Source organism: Typopeltis vanoorti, chromosome 10 (genome assembly GCF_054136105.1).
Source record: "Typopeltis vanoorti isolate ZY-2024b chromosome 10, IOZ_Tvanoo_1.0, whole genome shotgun sequence".
Taxonomy (NCBI): Eukaryota; Metazoa; Arthropoda; class Arachnida; order Uropygi; family Thelyphonidae; genus Typopeltis; species Typopeltis vanoorti.
The window spans coordinates 31,027,438-31,047,769 of NC_143558.1; the positions used below are offsets into that span (position 1 = coordinate 31,027,438).

Genomic DNA, 20,332 nt, shown 5'->3' on the forward strand with positions numbered 1-20,332 from the left:
TCGGTGATGGAGAGCGCATGCACAGATACGATGCGCGCTCGGTCGCCGAATGACAGTGGATCAAGTAGATTTGGTTTCATAGGCATTAGGTAGTATATATTGTGTGTGCAAGTCTAATAAGATGTTATATTTTTTAGGATACGCATATAATGCGAACCCCTAACTTTAAGTAGTATTTTTTACCATAAAATTTTCACATTATACGCGATAATATATACGGTAGTTCTGATTATATAATATAAGCTGTGAAAAGTCTATGATAAATCATGAATACATCCCATTTCTGGAATAGAAATTACATTTTATTTAAAATATATTTCATATATATTTTTATATCTATATCTTAAATTTTATTTATAATACATTTATAAATTACTTTTTTTTTAAGGGATAGACTTTTCTTGAGAACATTTGCAGAATCCTGCGAAGCATTCTGTCCTAAAAGTAAAAGTGCATTTATTTCAGGATATTATGGAAATCTTTAAGATAATATTAAAAATAAATATACAAGCAGTTATATCCTAATTTACATACTCCAAATGTAAACAATAAATTACATGATAATCACAGTAATTAACTTTAATAAAATAAAAGTACAGATATATCGTACTGAAAATAACAGTACATCATCAGTGTGTAGAAACAAGCTAATCAAAGAAATGAGAATACAAGGTACAACAGCAGTCTGTGGTGAAAAACTTACTGCATGCTAGAAATTAATATTAATAAATAATATTATTAAAAAGTATGAAATATTTGTACTTTCATCTTATTAAAGTGAATTACTGTGCTATCGTGTAATTTATTGTTTATAGTCATGCCACAAGTACCTTCAAAGATTATACTCCAAATTATTTTAACTATAAAATGTTTCAACTTATTAATACCTATTTATGTTGTTAAATAACAATGCAAAAAAAAAAAAAAAAAAAAGCAGCTTGCCATAGAGTCTGCAAGGCTTGATTCTTGTTTTCAAACTTGATATTTTCTTGAATAATATTTGTATATTTGAGTCTACAGTTCACCTCTGATTAATTTGCATTCTTTTTAAACCTTTTTTAAATTCTTTTCTTTTCAATATGATATTCAATTTTATCCTGCTCAAAACTAAACGGTGATTATCTTCTATTTTGAATGAACTGTATACTCGTGTCCTGAACTAGCATGAAGACACCACTATCAACAGTGACATAGTCAATAAGACTTTTCTTATTTCTTATGTCTTCTCTCCATGAGAATTTGTGTACATCTTTATATTGAAAAATGTTGTTAGCAACGACTAGTCTGTATTATGAATGGAAATCCAGCAAGTGTTTACTATTAATATTACATTTGCTCCTTTCTCTGAATTTTCCCAAAACATTGATGAGGAAGTAATACTAGAAACTGTTGGATAAAGTGAATAAGAATTCGGCAATAGGGATTGATGGGATATCAGCACACGTGCTTAAAGCTGAACCTTTCACCAGGTTACATAATATGAGCTTCAGAAGAGGGAAGATTCCAAAGGAGTTGAAAGAATGATAATACCCTTGCACAAGGGTAGTACAAAGACTGATCAGTAGTGCAATTATTAATTATCATCATCATTAAGGCCTCCATGGAGTCAAAAGACTGATCGCAGGAGGTCCTTCCTAGGAACACAAAGTCTATCACACCACTCCTTAAACTCATTGACTGTTCTCGCTCTCACCACTCTATTCAGGCAATGCATTCCATGGTTCAACCATCCTCCATGCAAAGAAACCACTCCTCACCCTCTTGCTCACAGTTCCCTTCCGCAACTTCCAGATATAGCCCCTTGTTGTTTCCCTTCCCGCTGTTCAACCAAGTGAAAGAACTCCCCGGTGTCAACCCCGTAACCACCTCTCAACAGTTTAAAATTTTCAATCATATCACCTCTCCATCTTCTATCCACCAAACTCTGCTGTCCACATTCCCTCTGCCAATCCTCATAATTAACATTGTACAGTCCTGAAACCATCTTTGTTATCTGCCCTTTGTACCCTTTCCACAGTTAATTTATACACTTCAAATCCTGGGGAGAAAATTTGAGAACAACGGTCTAAGTGTGGTCTGATCAGGGTCTTATACAACGGTATGCTAACTCTTTTATCTCTGCAGGTCAGTGTCCTTCTCATTATTGCATAATAAATTTAGTTTAATCCTTTATCCAAGTGTGAGCAAACAAAGTTTGCGCCTGAAAGTATCTTCAGGACTGGGGTAAGGTAGTACAACTGGGGTAAGGTTGGTAGCTTGCTCCACCTTTGCAAGGAGTGCACTGGTGTTGTACCATCTTACCCCAGTCCTGAAGATACTTTCAGGCACAAACTTTGTTTGCTCACACTTGGATAAAGGATTAAACTAAATTTATTATACTATTATACCTGAAAGTATCTTCAGGACTGGGGTAAGGTAGTACAACTGGGGTAAGGTTGGTAGCTTGCTCCACCTTTGCAAAGAGTGCACTGGTGTTGTACCATCTTACCCCAGTCCTGAAGATACTTTCAGGCACAAACTTTGTTTGCTCACACTTGGATAAAGGATTAAACTAAATTTATTATACTCTAACCAAGTGAAAAATAAACTTTCAACATCTCATTATTGCAACAATCCTCTGTGTTGCCTTCACCACCTTTACAATACGTCCCCTAAATTTCACATTTCTATCAATCATCAACCCCAGATCTCTTATCTACCCTACTTCCTTCAGTACAGCCCCTCCAATAGAGTATGCAGCATCCCATCGATGTGTTCCAAACCTCAAGACCGTACATTTTGCTGCATTAAACTGAAACCTCCAGTCATTTGCTTCTGTCTAGCTCAGCGTTTCTCAACCTTTCTAAGCCCAAGCGACCAGTAAAATGCCTACAACAATTCTATGGACCACTAAGTTATTTAATTTTTTTAAAAACGTATGTGGGGATTACCAACATTTACATATTCATTTACAACATATACATATTAAATTTACATATTTACATACAACATTTACATATTACATTTACATTCAATATTTTACATATACATAAACGTTTAAAATACATATGGAAACATAATTAAATTTCCAGTAAACGACTAATTGTGTATCATCACTGAACAAAGTTTTAATTTTTATTAAACAAATAGAGGTATCAGTTTCCGATTTGCTGTGGGCAAATAAATGGGTATTTCACCGCCGTCCCGCTGAAACCCCAATTCATTTGACCACAGCAACTCTTAAAATATATATGCATCCCCATTCATCTACCCACACTCATTAAGCTCACCACACAACATTTTTATCACCACTGGTATCATGGACAAATGAATAGGGATCGTCAGTGCCATCTCGCTGAGACCTTCATTCATCTGTACACAATGACGTTTATCTTTAATCCTCATTCATCTACCCACAGCAACTTTTATATTTTATATATTTTATATGTTATCCCCATTCATCTGTCCATACTCATGAAGACCCCACATCAACTTTTATCTGCACTCACTCTCCGATTTGACCTGCAGCAAGTAAACTGTTCCATTTGCTGTGCGTTGTGAGACGAGGGGAAATTGTTGTTCTTATCTTACTCCATTCATCATAATACTGAATACGAACTTGACATCCATGAATTTCCATCATGCATGACATCCCTTGTCCTGTCCAAACCATCCCCTGCATATACCCAAAAATTTCACTCAGAACATCCCAAAGCCATTAATGCCCCCCATCCACACATACATCTGCTTGATACGAATTGCCTTATTTTCCTGATGAGTTTTTCATGACCAGCAAAAAAATTTAAGACATCCTGTAATATGAGGTCATTTCCAATATCTATAAACAGTCCAAAGCAAGATTTCAGTCGCAAAGTGCCATCCAGCGACCATATGCCTCATATACCGTATGCATGTGAATTATACTAGTCGTGTTATGATGGTGGTTTTAGTTATATCCATCCTGTTTTATCCAGAGGCACAACAGTGGTCATCGTAAATCTGGCAGATTCATTAATTGTGTGGTGGTTTTATTTATATCCGTTCTGTGTGCTGCTTGTATTCATTATGATAACTAGTAATTAAGGAATTGACAGCGTACACTAGAAATATAAATTAAATAAACTTTAATATATACTTTCCGATATTTCGGCAAACGTCACGTTGCCATCATCTTGGGAACTTATTACAAAGACAAGTGCACACAAGTACTACATAACAGCAAATGAGAACAGAAACTAGGAAGCCAACGTTTTCCTAAAGTCCTGATGGTGCCCCCTGGCAGGCTATATTGGTAGTTCTTCTGATGAATGTTTCCCAAATTTGGAGCAGTCTCATGCATCCAAATTTGTTGAGGTTTGGCATGTTCCTAAGGGCTGAGGCTGATTCCATGAATAGTCTTTCATATTTGAACTTGCTGCGGTGTATTACTGTGGCTTTCTTCCATCTTATTCTGTGACAAGTATTCAGAGCGTGGTCTGCAAGCCCGTAGTGGCTGTACTGGTGAAATCGGATGTAATCCTTGTGTTCTGAGATTCTGATATTTGCTGTCCTGCCTGTTTGGCCAAAGTAGGACAGTTTACAGCTGCAAGGGACCTGGTATACACCAGGTAGGTCTAGGGGAAGTGGTTGGTCTTTAGTGGAGCAGATAAGGGATGCCAATTTTCTATGTGATCTGTAACAGGTGGTCAAGTCATGTTTTTTTAAACTTTTGTTGATTTTTTCCGAGGTGCCTCGGATGTAGGGAATGGTGATGGATTTAGAGTAATCTTTTTTGTGAAGGGGAGGGGATGGTGGGTTGTGGATAACTGAGTTAAGTATTTTTTTGGATTCTTTTGGGGGGGGTAACAATTGGCTGAGAAAGTGTCACGGATGTGATTTAGTTCAGTGGTTAGGGCTTGATCATTTGAACAGATTATTTTTGCCCTGTTGAATAGTGTTTTAATAACTCCATATTGTTGTGAGGGGGGGGGGGAATGGGATTGTTGGTGAATGTATCTCTGCCTGTATGGGTGGGTTTTCTATAAACTGAGAAAACCAAGGTTCCATCAGGTTGGCAGGTGACTAGTGTGTCTAGGAAGGGGAGGTTACTGTTTTCTTCTTTTTCTAGGGTGAACTTGATTCTAGGGTGTTGGTTGTTTAAGTATGTTAGGAAGGAGAGGAGTGAATCCGGGCCATGTGGCCAAGCGAACACATCATCAACGTAGCGAAGCCATATGGTAGGTTTTTGTGGGGCTGAGCTTAAGGCTTTCTCTTCAAAAGTCTCCATAAAGAAGTTAGCCAAGGATGGGGAAATTGGTGAACCCATGGCTGTCCCTTTAAGCACTCAATGCTCTGTCACGTGGTCACAACTTTGCCATTGCTCCTAAGAAATTACCGGCTGAGGAATTAATGATCCAAATTGAACGTGGGATTCGCAAACTTCCAAACCACATCGCCAACGATATCAGATTGGATGTAGTCTGTGTTCTCACAAAAGCAAAGCCTCCAAAATCCAACTTATCCATTAGTGAATACAAGTCACTACAAGAATCGAAGAGAAACAAAGAAATAGTGATCACCAAAGCAGATAAGGGGAACGGCACTGTGGTACTCAATCTTAATGACTACACAGGTAAGCTCAAGGCTTTACTATTAGATCGATCCACTTACCTCCCTATTGAATATAATCCCACCAACTCTCAAATTAGAAAACTCCATAGGCTCCTTAAGAAGGTCACTTCTTGGCCTGTGGAGATTACCAACAGACTGAAACCCTATAACTCTAGACCCCCCCCCCCCCCGCATATATGGTCTCCCAAAAATACATAAAGAAAATGTGCCATTACGTCCCATAGTGGATGGCATTGATTCCACCACTTACAAACTAGCCAAGCATTTAGCCAAAGCACTCTCACACTATACTGGCAATACACCATCACAAATAAAAAAACTCAGCCCACTTCAAAGCCAGTATAGAAAACCTTACACTCCAACATAATGACATAATGGTCAGTTTTGACATCTCCTCCTTATTCACGAATGTCCCCCTCAAAGAAACCTTAGAGCTAATCCAAGCTAAATTTTCTCCCGATATCTCAGCCCTATTTCAGTTTACAATGAACTCAGGCTATTTCGTTTGGCAGGAAAAATTCTACAAATGGATAGAGGGGACAGCCATTGGTTCACCACTTTCCCCATCCTTGGATAACTTCTTTATGGAGACTTTTGAAGGGAAAGCCTTAAACTCAGCCCCACAAAAACCTACCATACAGCTTTGCTACATTGATGATGTGTTCGCTATTTGGCCACATGGCCTGGATTCACTCCTCTCCTTCCTAACACACTTAAACAACCAACACACTAGAATCAAGTTTACCCTGGAAAAAGAAGAAAACAATAACCTCCCCTTCCTAGACACACTAGTCACCCGCCAACCTGATGGAACCTTGGTTTTCTCAGTTTATAGAAAACCCACCCATACAGGCAGATACATTCACCAACAATCCCATTCCCCCCTCACAACAATATGGAGTTATTAAAACACTATTTAACAGGGCAAAAATAATCTGTTCAAATGATCAAGCCCTAACCACTGAACTAAATCACATCCGTGACACTTTCTCAGCCAATGGCTACCCCCCCCCAAAAGAATCCAAAAATTACTTAACCCAGTTATCCACAACCCACCATCCCCTCCCCTTAACAAAAAAGATTACTCTAAATCCATCACCATTCCCTACATCCGAGGCACCTCAGAAAAAATCAACAAAATTTTAAAAAACATGACTTGACCACCTGTTACAGACCACATAGAAAATTGGCATCCCTTATCCGCTCCACTAAAGACCAACCACTTCCCCTAGACCTACCTGGTGTATACCAGGTCCCTTGCAGCTGTAAACTGTCCTACTTTGGCCAAACAGGCAGGACAGCAAATATCAGAATCTCAGAACACAAGGATTACACCCAATTTCACAAGTACAGCCACTCTGGGCTTGCAGACCACACTCTGGATACTCGCCACAGAATAAGATGGAAGAAAGCCACAGTAATACACCGCAGCAAGTTCAAATATGAAAGACTATTCATGGAATCAGCCTCAGCCCTTAGGAACATGCCAAACCTCAACAAATTTGGATGCATGAGACTGCCCCAAATTTGGGAAACGTTTATCAGAAGAATTTCAGCCCAAAGGCCAAGAGCTACCAATATAGCCCACCATGGGGCACCATCAGGACTTTAGGAAAGCGTTAGCTTCCTAGCTTCTGTTCTCATTTGCTGTTATGTAGTACTTGTGTGCACTTGTCTTTGTAATAAGTTCCCAAGAAGATGGCAACATGACGTTTGCCGAAATATCGGAAAGTATATATTAAAGTTTGTTTAATTTATATTTCTAGTGTACACTGTCAATTCCTTAATTACTAGTTATCATGTATAACCAGCGTATAAGCCTATCAACTTGTATTCATTATGTCATTATGTTGTGATGTGTGTTCCTGAACAATATATGAAGATACAGATGTTGTCTGCATGCGATGGATTCGGTGTGCTCGGCCGCATATTCCCGCAAGCGACCATACGAGATACGGAACTTCGCTAAATGGGCACCTAACCTTGTCGCCAACAGAGGTGAGCCTCACTGTGACATTACTTTGCATAACTGTCGTTTCATCCCCGATTTTGGAAATGGATTAATTCCAAAACCTGTAACGAGAATATTCGAAAACTGTAGTCAATAAATGGTATGATATAAGTATGGTACTACTTACTTTTAATGAGATGTTTCAGCTGCTCTGCCTTTGCAGAGTTGCTGGATATCTGGCTCAATATTGGTCAACTTCAGTTGAAGATCGGCACACACACTAAGATGATTTCTGTATTTTGTTTTTATTTGAAAGAGCGATAAAAATCCTTTCTCATAAAAATTCTTTCTCACAACAATAAGTTGTAGAAAAGTGCACGCCGATTTTCAGTGCTTATTCAGATAATTCGAGAAATTGACTTCTTGTCACTGAAGATGAGAACCAGAATCAAGTCAAATCAAGATCACGGAATTGCATTTCAAGCCCGTTGTCACTTGAAAGCTCAATTAACTGTTCTTTTTTCGATAACGAAAGGTCGTTCTCATGATTATAAAGCTGAAAAACCTTCGGTAATAAAAATCAATAAACAACAAGTAATTGGTTGAAATGTGGATAACACATGTTCACTTCAAATTTGACAAAACAGCAAGGGAAGGCGAAACAAATAAAACTATATTGCGAGTAAGAATAAAAAAATATTATAAAGAGGAGAAAATAGTTACACTGCATAAAGGAGGATCCAAGACTACCGTTACAAATTACCGACCAATCAGCATATCAGGAGTCATTGTCAAGGTCTTGGAGAAAGTAGTCAAGGGTAAAATACAGGAATGGATTGATGAAAATGAGATACTGTATGGGGGACACAGCAGGGTTTTATGAAGGGTAGATCATGCCTCAGTAACTTGCTCAGGTTTTATAACAGTGACAGCTGAACTTCATAAGGCTGATGGGTTTACAGTTATACTGCTGGACCTGGCTAAGGCGTTTGACAGGATACCACATCGAATTCTAATCTGTAAACTGCAACATATGGGAATGGATATAGGGTTGGTGAGATGGATAGGAGGGTGGTTGATGGAGAGATACTAGAGTGGTTTATTCAGGAGTGGAGTTCGAAAGACAGCTTGTGACTAGTGGTGTGCCGCAGGGTTCTGTTCTAGGACCACTGCTGTTTATTTTGCTCATTAACGACATAGGAAAGGATCTGAGAGGAACGGTTCATTTGTTCGCTGATGATGCAAAGTTGGGTAGGGCAATAATGATTGCAGAAGATGTCAAAATTTTGCAGGATGATTTGGATAGATTGGAGGTATGGGCTAAGGAGAATGGATGTCAATTTAATGTGGCAAAATGTAAGGTTATGCATTTTGGAGTGAAAAGATTAGCAGCAGTATATCACATTGGTGGAACTGTACTCCAGGAGATTGATGAGGCCAAGGACTTGGGAGTGTTGGTGGATAGAGAGTTGAAGTTTAGGGGGCACATTGCAAAAGTGGCTAAATCAGCTCATCAAATCACTTGGATGTTGAAGAATACTTTGACGAGCAGAGACAAACAAGTTATTGTTCCTCTGTATCAAGCCTTGATAAGATCCCTTCTCGACTACTGTGCCCAGATTTGATCACCTAGGTTTCTTCTTGATAGGGAGGAGGTTGAGAAGATCCAGAGGCGAGTGACCAAGATGATAGCAGGTCTATGGAATGAACCTTATGAGAACAGTTTGAAGATTTATGGGTTGCAAAAATTGGTTGATAGGCGGAAAAAGGGGAGATATGATTGAGACATTCAAATTGCTGAAGGGTTTCTGTAGGATTAATTCAGAGGATATTTTTGAGACCAGGACTGGAGGGGGGAGGACTAGGGGACATCCATGGAAGCTGGGCAAGAGTGTGGTTAGTAAGGGCGTTTGAGCTAGGTTTTTTCTTTTAGAGTAGTGAATGAGTGGAATATGCTGCCAGAGTCTGTTCTGGGTGCTATGACAGTGAATGAGTTCAAGGCAAAGTATGATTAGATACTGTGTGAATGTCGAATATTTGTGATGGACATGATGCTCAGGGTCTCCCTCAATGAGTCTAAGGACTCCTTGGAGTCGCCCTAATAATAATAATATTGTTGGTCACTTCACCCCTCTTATTATTCATCATTCTACTGCTACAAATTATTGTAGTGACGAGTATTAAAAGAGGGGTGAAGTGAACAACAACATAGTTTTATTGCTTCTGCCTTTGAGCATTCTGATGCTATTTGTTGTTCTTTTTAAGTCTCCATTTGATTTCAATAATTTTTATTTTTACTTACTTATTTAATTTTAATTTATTTGGATAATTAAAAAATATGTATTTATTTAACTAATTTATGTCTGCCTGTGGACTATTTGTCCCATTGTCGCAGACACCTGTGGTCCGCGACAATGGGACAGGTGGTCTGCATGCACGTTGAGAAACAATGGTCTAGCTTATTCAAATCCTCTTGTAGGGCTACCACATCTGTACTATTACTAATAACCCTTCTCAGTTTCACATCATCTGCAAACAACTGAATATCCCCCTGCAATCCACTAACAATATCATTGATATAAAGGTTAAGCAACACAGGTCCCAGTACTGACCCCTGTGGGATCCCGCTTGTAACCCTCTGCCTCCTTGAAACTGCCCCACCATACACAACTCTATGATACCGATCAGACAGCCAATCCTTAATCCAGTTGACCAACCTACATCCAAACCCATGTGCTGCAACTGAAATATCAGTTTATCATGTGGCACCCTGTCAAATGCCTTCGCTAAGTCCAAGAAAATTGCAGTATATGCTTTTCCCTCATCTACTGCTCTTGTAACTTTATTATAAAAGGCTAGCATATTACTAAAACAAGACAGCCCCTTAACAAATCCATACAGACTCTCACAAGTAACATTACCCTCATCTGCCTAATGCCGTATACAGTCCCTCACTAATTTCTCCAAGATCTTAACAACTACACACAAACTAGCTTATAATTAGACACTTCCAGTCTGTTACTGCCCTTATGCAATGGTACTATCTTACCTTCCTTCCATTCCCTGGGCACCTCTCCTGTAGCCAGACTTTCATTGAAAAGCCAGGTCAAAGGATCTGTCACTTCTTTAGCACATTCTCTCAAAACTCGTGGTTAACTATCCACGTCCCACAGCTTTAGTGACATCCAGAGTGCTTAGTATTTGGAACATGCTCTCCTCTTGCACCTCTAAATCTCGAACTTGCCCTATCCATCTAGTATTAAACTTTACTCCTCCAGGATGAAATACTCCAATAAAGTGTTCCTTGAACAATTTCACTATGTCCTCTGGATCAGTCACTCTATTCCCATTTTTATCCCACAATGTCATTCTTCCACAATCATTTCTCCTACTGGACACATAGCTAAAAAATTCCCTAGGTTTTCTTTGGATCTTAGGGCCAAGCTCTTCTCACATTCCAGTTTCGCCTTTCTTACCATACTAGTCACTCTCCTGGCCTGTGTCTTATATTCTTCATGCATCTGCTCTTCACCTGTCTCCTTATATCTCTTCCATAGTTTCTTCTTCACATGCAGTTCCTGTTTAATATTGTTTGTCATTCACTTTAGTCCAAATTGTGTCCTCATCTTTCATTTGTGGAATACAGTTTACTATTGCTGCTAACAAATATTCCTTCACAATTTCCCAAGCACTAATGATATCACGGCCTTCCAATTCCTCCTTCCATGAAACTTCCCCAAGTTGATGTCTAAGACTATTATAATCACCTGCCTTATAATTCCACATATGTTCCCATCTCTTTGATACTCATGCATCAAATATTTGATATTCTATTCATCTTCCAAGTCAAAACCACATAGTCACTCTCTGGTGGAAGAGATGTCATCTCGGTTATTATGAACTCTTCTGATGCTATGACCAAATCCAAAACTCTTGAACTTCTTGTTCCCTCTATTACATGTTGCCTAAGACATTTGTCCCTCAAGAATTCTAGAAATTCCATTTCCTTATTGCTACATGCATCTTCCTCTCCCCAATTTATACTGCTGTAGTTAAAATCTCCCATAACAATCATTCTTCTTGCACTTGTCAAGCTCAACTGTCTAAACATCTCCTGGTCCCCACCTTCTGTGCTCCTTGGTTTGTAGCAATACCCTACTAAATGTCCTGTCTTGCCCACCTCTACCTCGCACCATATGCTTTCAAAATCATTATTGTTACTGCCTTCCAAAACCTCCACTCTTAGAGGACATAAGTTGTCACTTATGTCCTCTAAGCAGTACTCCACCCCTATGCTTTCCCTTCCTATCTTGCCAAAAAATGCTGTACCCTGCTACTTCTATTCCTGTTATTATATCCTCTTCTGTCAACCACGTCTTTGTGATCCCAATAATTTTTGGCCAGGCTGATGCTATCTGCGCCACCAATTCCTCTCCCTTATTTCGGATACTCCTAAAATGCCACTGTTTCTATATTCAACATTATCCCCTCTAGACTCCACTGGGTTCAGCGTTACCTCCTGTCGTTCCCCTTCTCCCAAGTACCCTTTCTCATAAGAGGCCACCCCGGCTACCATCCACGCTGGGCATTCTAGTTTCCCTGCACTGACACACTGACTTGTTCAGAACAACAGTATCTCCAGATGCCCACATCCTTCCTCATTCAAATCCAAGCGGTCTCTCACATACAATTCCTTTCTGTCCTCAAACGCTCTCCAAGCATCCACATATTCCAATCCTCTCTTCTGACAAATTCTAGCTATTATATTATTCAATATTTCTGCTCTTCTGCTCAGCTCATCACAATCATACCTAGGCAACACGCACACTATCTTTCCTCTCTACGTCTTCTTTCATACAATCTCAAGCAAGAATCTCATCTCTCGCTGCCCAATTTATCAAGTCATTTGTTCCTACCATCACAATCATCTCGTCCACCCTTTCACCCCTCTTAATTGCCATAGCCACACTTTCTATTGTTCCTCCAGGCAAACACTCCTCACGCATCCTATCTTGCACACCACAGATTATTGTATCCCCATACATTACACCTCTTACCACCCTGTTCCTCGATTACTCACATGCATCCCTCACTCTCTCTCCTCTAACACTTTCTCTCTGTGTTCCCCTACCTACCTGCCTTCCTGACATCCCTGGTTCCAGCACTCCCTCGCATTCTTCTCATTCCCTCTCTCCTACTGTTTCCATTCTCTCCTCTTCTATCATTCCCATAACTCTCTCTCATTCCCTCTCTTCCACTGTTTCCATTCTCTCCTCTTCTATCATTCCCATCTCTTTCTCTCCCACTTATCCTATTCTCTCCTCTTCTATCATTGACATAACTCTCTCTCATTCCCTCTCTTCTACTGTTCCTATTCTCTCCTCTTCTACCATTCCAATAACTCTCTCTCACTCCTACTCTGATTTGTCTTGCATTCGCCTAATCTCATCTTTCCCACTTCTCATCTCATTTCCTAGACATTCCACCTGCTCTTCAGCTTATCTCTCTCTCTCTCTCTCTCTCTCTCTGCAAGTCAGCCACTCTTATTTGCCATTCATCCTCCCAATTGAGACCACCTCCAAAACTTTCACAATCTTTCAACTTTTCCATACTCCCCACTCTCATTATTTTATTAATATTTTTCTCGCTATTCTCACCCTCTGTCATACCACTCATCTCTCTACGTGGAGAATCTCCAGCCTCTGACTCGACAAGGTCAGTTATAGTCTCAATGAGGTCAGTTATAATCATCCGTAACTCACCGAGTTCCTCCCATTTCCTGCATTTTGCACATATACGTATTTCCCCTTCTCTCACCTTCCAGAATGCATACGGTCCCGCATGCTACAAAATCTCATATTATATCATGCAAAATTGAGTCCTTAAATGGGGGGAAGACTTGGTGATATGCTATTTGTAATTTTAACTGCCGCCATTATTCAAAATAGTATCGAGGAACTATTACAACTAAATGCTAAATAAGTATAAGGGAGTACAACTATATAAGTAAAAGTACAAACAAAATACAAATAATACTTTTAAGTATGCTAAATATAAATAAAATAAAACTAAATAATGAAAACTTAAGTCATCTTCGTCTTCTCTTCCATCGTCATACATCCGATTCCGACCCCGTCTTCTCGGTAACCAAAATACAGAATATAGCGACAACAACTAACTTAAAAAAAAAAAAAACCACTGAAGGACACTCGTATTCCAGAAAAACAATGTAGCACATTTCTTGACAGAAGTCAGACTATTCACCGATTAAAAAGCACTTTTTTCGGAAGAGTTCAAAATTCCTGCCACATTCTCCGGCGACTCTCAATTAAGTTATCAATATCTCGGGAGTGGTGGTGAAGATTTTTGAACAGTTGATAAGAACTTGCATACAGAAATGAGTTAACAGAGAATGTATACTGTGAAGAGAACAGCACAGGTTTACTTAGGAAATGTCGTATTGTAACTTGCAAACATTTTATAATAATGTTATCATTGAGTTTGAAAGGGGGAATGATTACACCATGATACTTTTCGACTTTGCTAACACTTTTCACAGAATACTGCACGGTGATTGTTGCATAAAGTGAAGGATATGGGATTAGATTATAAACAATTATCATAGATAACAGAATGACTGACTAACGGATATCAGAAAGTCATTTATTGGGGGGAGGGGGGGAATCCGAAAGATTTAAGGTGACAAGCAGCATGCCACAAGGACTAGCCTTTAGTTCATTGTTATTCAATCTTTACATTAATGACAATGAGAAGGATTTAAATGATGGCATACAGCTGTTTGCTGATGATGCAAAGACAGGTAGGATAATCAGGAATGTAACGACATGCATCATTTTCGGACTGATTTGAATTTGTTGGAATTGTGGACATGTGAAAATGACTATCAGTTCTAGCAATCAAAACTTATGAAGTTTGGTGTAATGAGATATCCAATGCATATTATATTGGTGGGATTATGCTAGAAGCAACTGATCAGGCTAGGGATCCTGGACTTTTAGTAGAAAGTTGAAGTCTGAGGGCTATATAACACAGATTATAAATACAACTCAGAGGATAATTACAATGCTGAAATGAACAATGCCAACCGAGGATAAAGAAGTCATTTTGTCCCTTTGCAAGACTTTGATATGACCTTACGTGGACTACTGTGTACAGATCTGGTTTCTATGGTGATGCAGATACAGTGGAGAGGGTGCAAAGAAAAGTATCAAATATGATATCAGGATGGTGGAAAATAAATTACGAGGACAGATTGAGAATTTGTGGACTGCAGACACTAGCAAACAAGAGAAAGGAGGATGATATGAAAGAGATCTCCTTGAGAAAAGGCCATATAAGCCAGCCTGGTTGGCAAAGTGGTTAGCGTATCCACTATCCAGCCAAAATGCTGCGGGTTCGAATCCCGCGTGTGGGGCATGGATGCTTGTCTGTGAAAACACTAGTGATGGTGGTCGGCAGTAGATGGCGTTGATGTAGATGATGAAGGTAGTTGTGGTTGGTGGAGATGGAGAGTAGTAGAGTAGATGCCCTCCCTCGATGAGTCTTTGGACTCCCTAAAGGTGTAAAAAAATAAAATAAAATAAGGATACCAGCAGATGCAAAAGTGTGATTGGAATAGAATGCTTTTGGAGGGAGGAAATGTAAGTAGTGTGAATGAATTCAAAAAAGGTATGACAGCTGGTGTAAATGATATGTGGCCTCCCTCAATGAGTCTGACTACTTGGACATTTCTGGTAGTATTAATAATGTCTGTGTGTCTAGGAATCATTTCCTATTCTGCTTTGAGATCTTCAACAAGGACAAATCATTCCTTTTAATTTGTGTCAGCCTCCTTTTCTAATACCTCAAAAAATTCTTCCACCTCTTCCTCAGTTGATTCTTCTGTGAGACAATGAACACAAAGCAGTCTCATTGTTTAATTCCCTGTTCTGATGTTTGTTGGGAACAGGGAATTAAACTATTCAATTACTTGATATTGCCTGCCATTCAAGAAGATTATCTTCATATTTAGTGTTGAATACTATAACTCCTCCTCCTTTTTTGCTGATCATCGTTGACTGAATATAACAGCTTGTATTTCTTATTTAGAAGAATCTCTCCTTTTACTTTGTTTCAAACATCTATTATGTCAATCTGGTACTTCTCAACTCATCTGCTATTTCCACATCTTTTCTGTTGATGATGATGTCACTCCTGAATTCTGCTGATGTTAAGTTTGAGTTTCATCCAGTAGTTGACTTTTCACTGTTCAACAGTGTGACCTTGTTAAACTAGATGATGCCCCACTTGGAATAAATTTTTTTCATTTTATACCAACGTTTAATTTTGTTTAAGCCAATGAGATACAAGCCAGTCAGCTAAATCCCAAATTTCTAGTCCATTATCATTTATTTCATATCCAAATAGATACCTACTAATGGGTGTGCCACAAGAAGGTAAGAACTTGACATTAGGTCAAAAAAACCCATTGTCGGTTCTCCACATTACTTAAAAGGCTACTTGGAGGTCTCTTTCAAGTTATCTAGCTTTGACCTGGAGCATGCATTTATACATTTTTTTTTCAGTCAAGAAGACAAATATATCAATTTAAAATTACTTCATTTCATAAAAATACTAGTATTGGGAAATATGGTGAAGACTAGCATTTTTTCACAGATAAAATTCTGCCATGAGATGATTTATGTCATGAAAGGATTTATGTAATTTTACCATCATTGTCTTTAATATAATTACTCAGAGGTGCACCTATGGTCTTAAAACAACAATAGGCTTCAAAATCTCTTTAATGAAGGAAAAGTGGAGTCAGTTCCAAAATACAGTATCCCATAATTGAAAGTACCTCATTTTCTGAATTAATTCGTAAAATATTTAAAAATATTCGTAAAATAATTTAAAAAATCACATGGATGAGTGTTTGAAGTGTACAAAAAATACCGAAAGGCTACAAAAATAAATAAACATTCTTAAATTTGGCACCCTTACTCCCTAACCACTCTATTACAGTAGTATCTAAGTAAGAAAAAAAAAGTTTAAGAAAGAAACACAAATTAACAAATTCAGACTGGCAATGGATTTTTAAAGACTACATTATTTCAAATACAATTATTTGTTATATTAACAAAAAATTAGATTCTTGTGTGCATCCTTATTTTACCCAAACATGGCCAAATTTTTCAGTTCACATGTGAAATATCTTCAAAACTAGTCAACTTGTATACAGAGATAGTTAATTTCATATCAAGTTGTCCTAATACACACACACACACACACACACACACACACACACACACACACACACACACACACACACACACACACACACACACACACACACACACACACACACACACACACACACACGCACGCCATATGAGTCGTTACTCTTTATTTCAACTTTCACCAAGGGTTGAATAAAGTACGGATGTTTCCCAAAAATTAAGTAATCTGAAAATGTAACTAAACCAGGATCATTTTACGATGCTGTACTTTGGTTCTGACAGATAAGACTATCCCAAAACTTGGCTCTTCTCAGAGGCAGGCCAATCTCCACCATTATGTTAAATGGTGGCCAGCAGTACCCACGGTACTTCATTTAAGGTGAGCAGCCTCTGGAAGCCCATTAATGAGTGAGAAAGATACAGAGGATTACAAAAACTTGAGTGATCTAAACTAAGATTATTTCAGGATAACTTTGGCTCTACTGGACAACAATGTGAGCACTGTGCTAAATCGCTAAATCATACTCTATTCATTAGCAGGGAAAAATCAACAAAATGTGCTGAACTTTGACTCTAGCCATCAACTTGACCACCACTCTGCTTGCATGCAATTATTACTCTACTTTTTAGGCTAACCTGAAAAAAGTATCAAGGTATGTGTGGGAGAGGAAGTTTTTAAAAAATTAAGTACGCTAAAAAAATGTCACTCTAAAACAAGAATGCAATTTCTCATCAAGCATAATTGTGGCAAAATAAATAGCAAGCATAACACTTGCTATTTAATTTGTTCATTACTGATATCAGAAAGGATTTGAGAGGAACTGTTCAGTTATTTGTCAATGATGCAAAGTTGGGTGGAGCAATAGTTAATACACATGATGTCAAAATTTTGCAGGATGATTTGGATAGATTAGCAGACTGGGCTAAGGAAAATGGAGATCAGTTTAATGTGGCCAAGTTTAAGGTTATGCATTTTGGGGTGAAAAGATTACCAGCTCTATACCACATTAGTGGAATCATACATACAGGTGGAACCGAATAAACAGGCATTTCAATGTTAGCGCCAATCCCTGGAACATCCCCTTAAGACACTTGGCGATATGTCATCAAATCCTATTGCCTTATTGACATCGAGTTTATTTATTTCCTCATATACCTATGACTCGCTCACAATTAAGCCTTCCTCTCTTATGTATTCTACACTTGAGGTTCTTGAGATTTCACCCTGATGAGGATAGCACATGCTTATAAATTGATTATTGAATACCTCAATAATATCTTCTGCAGCAGTTACCATTTTGCCATTTTCATCCATTAACATCTCTTGCCATAATCATTCTTCCTTCTACTTGTCATATCTAAAAAAACTCAAGGGTTTTTCTTTTCTTAATTTGCTAATTTCTGCTCATAGTGCACTTTTGTTGTCCTTACTGAGTCACTCTCCTAGCTTGCTGTTTATACTCTTCATTTAACTGATTATTACCATTATTCATCTCATACTGCCTCCAAAGAGCCTTCTTCTTGTTGTTTATTATTTTAACGGTATAATAGAACACAGAAACTAAGTAAATAATTAATTTATTGACTTGATGCTGATATTTCGCTGGTATTATAACCAGCATCTTCAGAGCACAAAAACACTGTTTGTCACAATACGCGAGACTAAAACAACATGGTGTACTTAACCCAAATTGTAGCAGCAGCACAAAGACTAGAGTCCTGATTTTGGCGCCCTCTATCTGAAAAAAAAAAAAAAAAAAAAAAAAAAAAAAAAAAAACACTATCATATATTACTAGAGTCCTAGAAAAGTGTTAGTTTTTTCTTAATATGACTGTCTCCCAGATCTTCGGCAAGTTAATACAGCCATATTTGTTGAGATTTGGAGTGTGTTTTAGGGCTTCTGTCGCCTCTAAGAACAATCTCTCTGATTTATATGGGTTTCTGTGTAGTACTTTTGTGTTTTTCCAGTTGATCCTGTGTGCAGGGGTATCCAGAGCATGGTCTGCTAGGCCCGACTTCCCATAATGATATTTTCGGACGTATCGTTTATGTTCGCTGATGCGGATGTTCACAGTTCTTCCTGTTTGACCATAGTAGGCTTGATTGCATGAGCAGGGTACTTGGTAGACTCCTGGATGTGATAAAGGAGGAATGCTGTCCTTGGGTGAGCGGATGAGGGTGGCTAATTTGCTACATGGTCTGAATGTGGTGCGTAGTTTGTGTTTATTGAGGATTCTTGAGATCTTTTCGGATGTGCATTTAATGTAGGGGATGGTGACTGTTTTGTTGTAGTTCTCTGTGGTAGATGGTGGGAGGGGTTTCTTAGGAGTGTTTAGTATTTTGTTTATTTTTTGTGGATTGTAGCCGTTGGCCAAGAAGGTGTGGCGTAAGTGAGTCAGTTCAGCAGTCAGGGCCTTGTCATTTGAACAGATTGCTCTCACTCTATGGGTTAGCGTTTTTAATATGCCATATTGTTGAGAAGGATGATGGTGTGATTGTTTGTGTAAGTATCTGCCTGTATGTGTGGGTTTTCTGAAAACTGAAAATGATAAGGAACCATCTGGGAGACGTGTGATGAGTGTATCCAGGAAGGGCAGACAGTTGTGGGCTTCCAGTTCCATAGTAAAGTGGATTTTTGGATGTTGGCTATTTAAATGTGCTAAGAATGTTTTCAATGTCTCAGGGCCATGTGGCCAAATAGCAAGCACATCATCAACATAGCGTAGCCAAAGTGTTGGTTTGAGAGTGGCTGTATTGATTGCTTGTTTTTCCAGGTGTTCTATGTAAAAGTTGGCTAGGGGGGGAGAAAGGGAGGAGCCCATGGCTGTCCCATCAATTTGTTTGTATATTTTCCCTTTCCATGTGAAATATCCTGCATGTATTGTGAATTTGAATAGTTCAAATATATCAGGGGGGAAGTGTGACTTCAGTAGATTGAGGGTTTCTATTAGTGGTACATTTGTGAATAGTGAAGTGATGTCAAAGCTTACTATTAAGTCTGAGCTTTTTAGTGTGAGGTGTTGTAAGATGCTTTTTAGATGTGCTGAATTTTTGATAAAGGAGGGAGAATTGTTAGTGAGAGTGGCTAGTAGCTTTGCTAAATGTCTAGCCAGTTTGTATGTGGGACTATTTATACTGTCCACAATTGGGCGTAGGGGTGTGCCTGGTTTGTGAATTTTTGGTGATCCATAGATCCTCGGTGTTTTAACATGGAAAGGTTTGAGTTTGTTAACCGTGTCTTTGGGCCAGGAAGTGACTTTTTTTAATAATTTTCGTGCCTTATTCTTTTGTGTGTTGGTAGGATTGCGATCTATAATTTTGTATGTTGACTGATCTTGTAATAGTGTGTGCATTTTGTTTTCATATTCAGTTGTGTCCATCACCACGGTTGCATTTCCTTTGTCTGCTTTTGTTATGGTAATCTGGCTGTTGTTGTGTAGCTCTTTTATTGCAATGAATTCCTTATGTGGGATATTATTTTTTGGAGGCTTGGACTTGATTAGGATGTTGGCCACATCTAAACGTATGTTGTTAGCTATTGTTGGAGGCAGG

The 20,332-nt window shown here is 38.6% G+C and overlaps 1 protein-coding gene across 6 annotated transcripts in view; it reads right to left on the reverse strand.

The window, feature by feature from the left end:
* Positions 1-20,332, reverse strand: part of LOC150102306 (uncharacterized) — a 263,333-nt gene that overhangs the window by 65,637 nt on the left and 177,364 nt on the right. For all 6 annotated transcript variants that reach the window (XM_090399073.1, XM_090399072.1, XM_090399068.1 and 3 more), the window contains one exon: positions 377-438. In XM_090399073.1, coding sequence (XP_090255199.1) covers positions 377-438 — 62 coding nt within the window. The remainder of the gene's footprint in view (positions 1-376; positions 439-20,332) is intronic.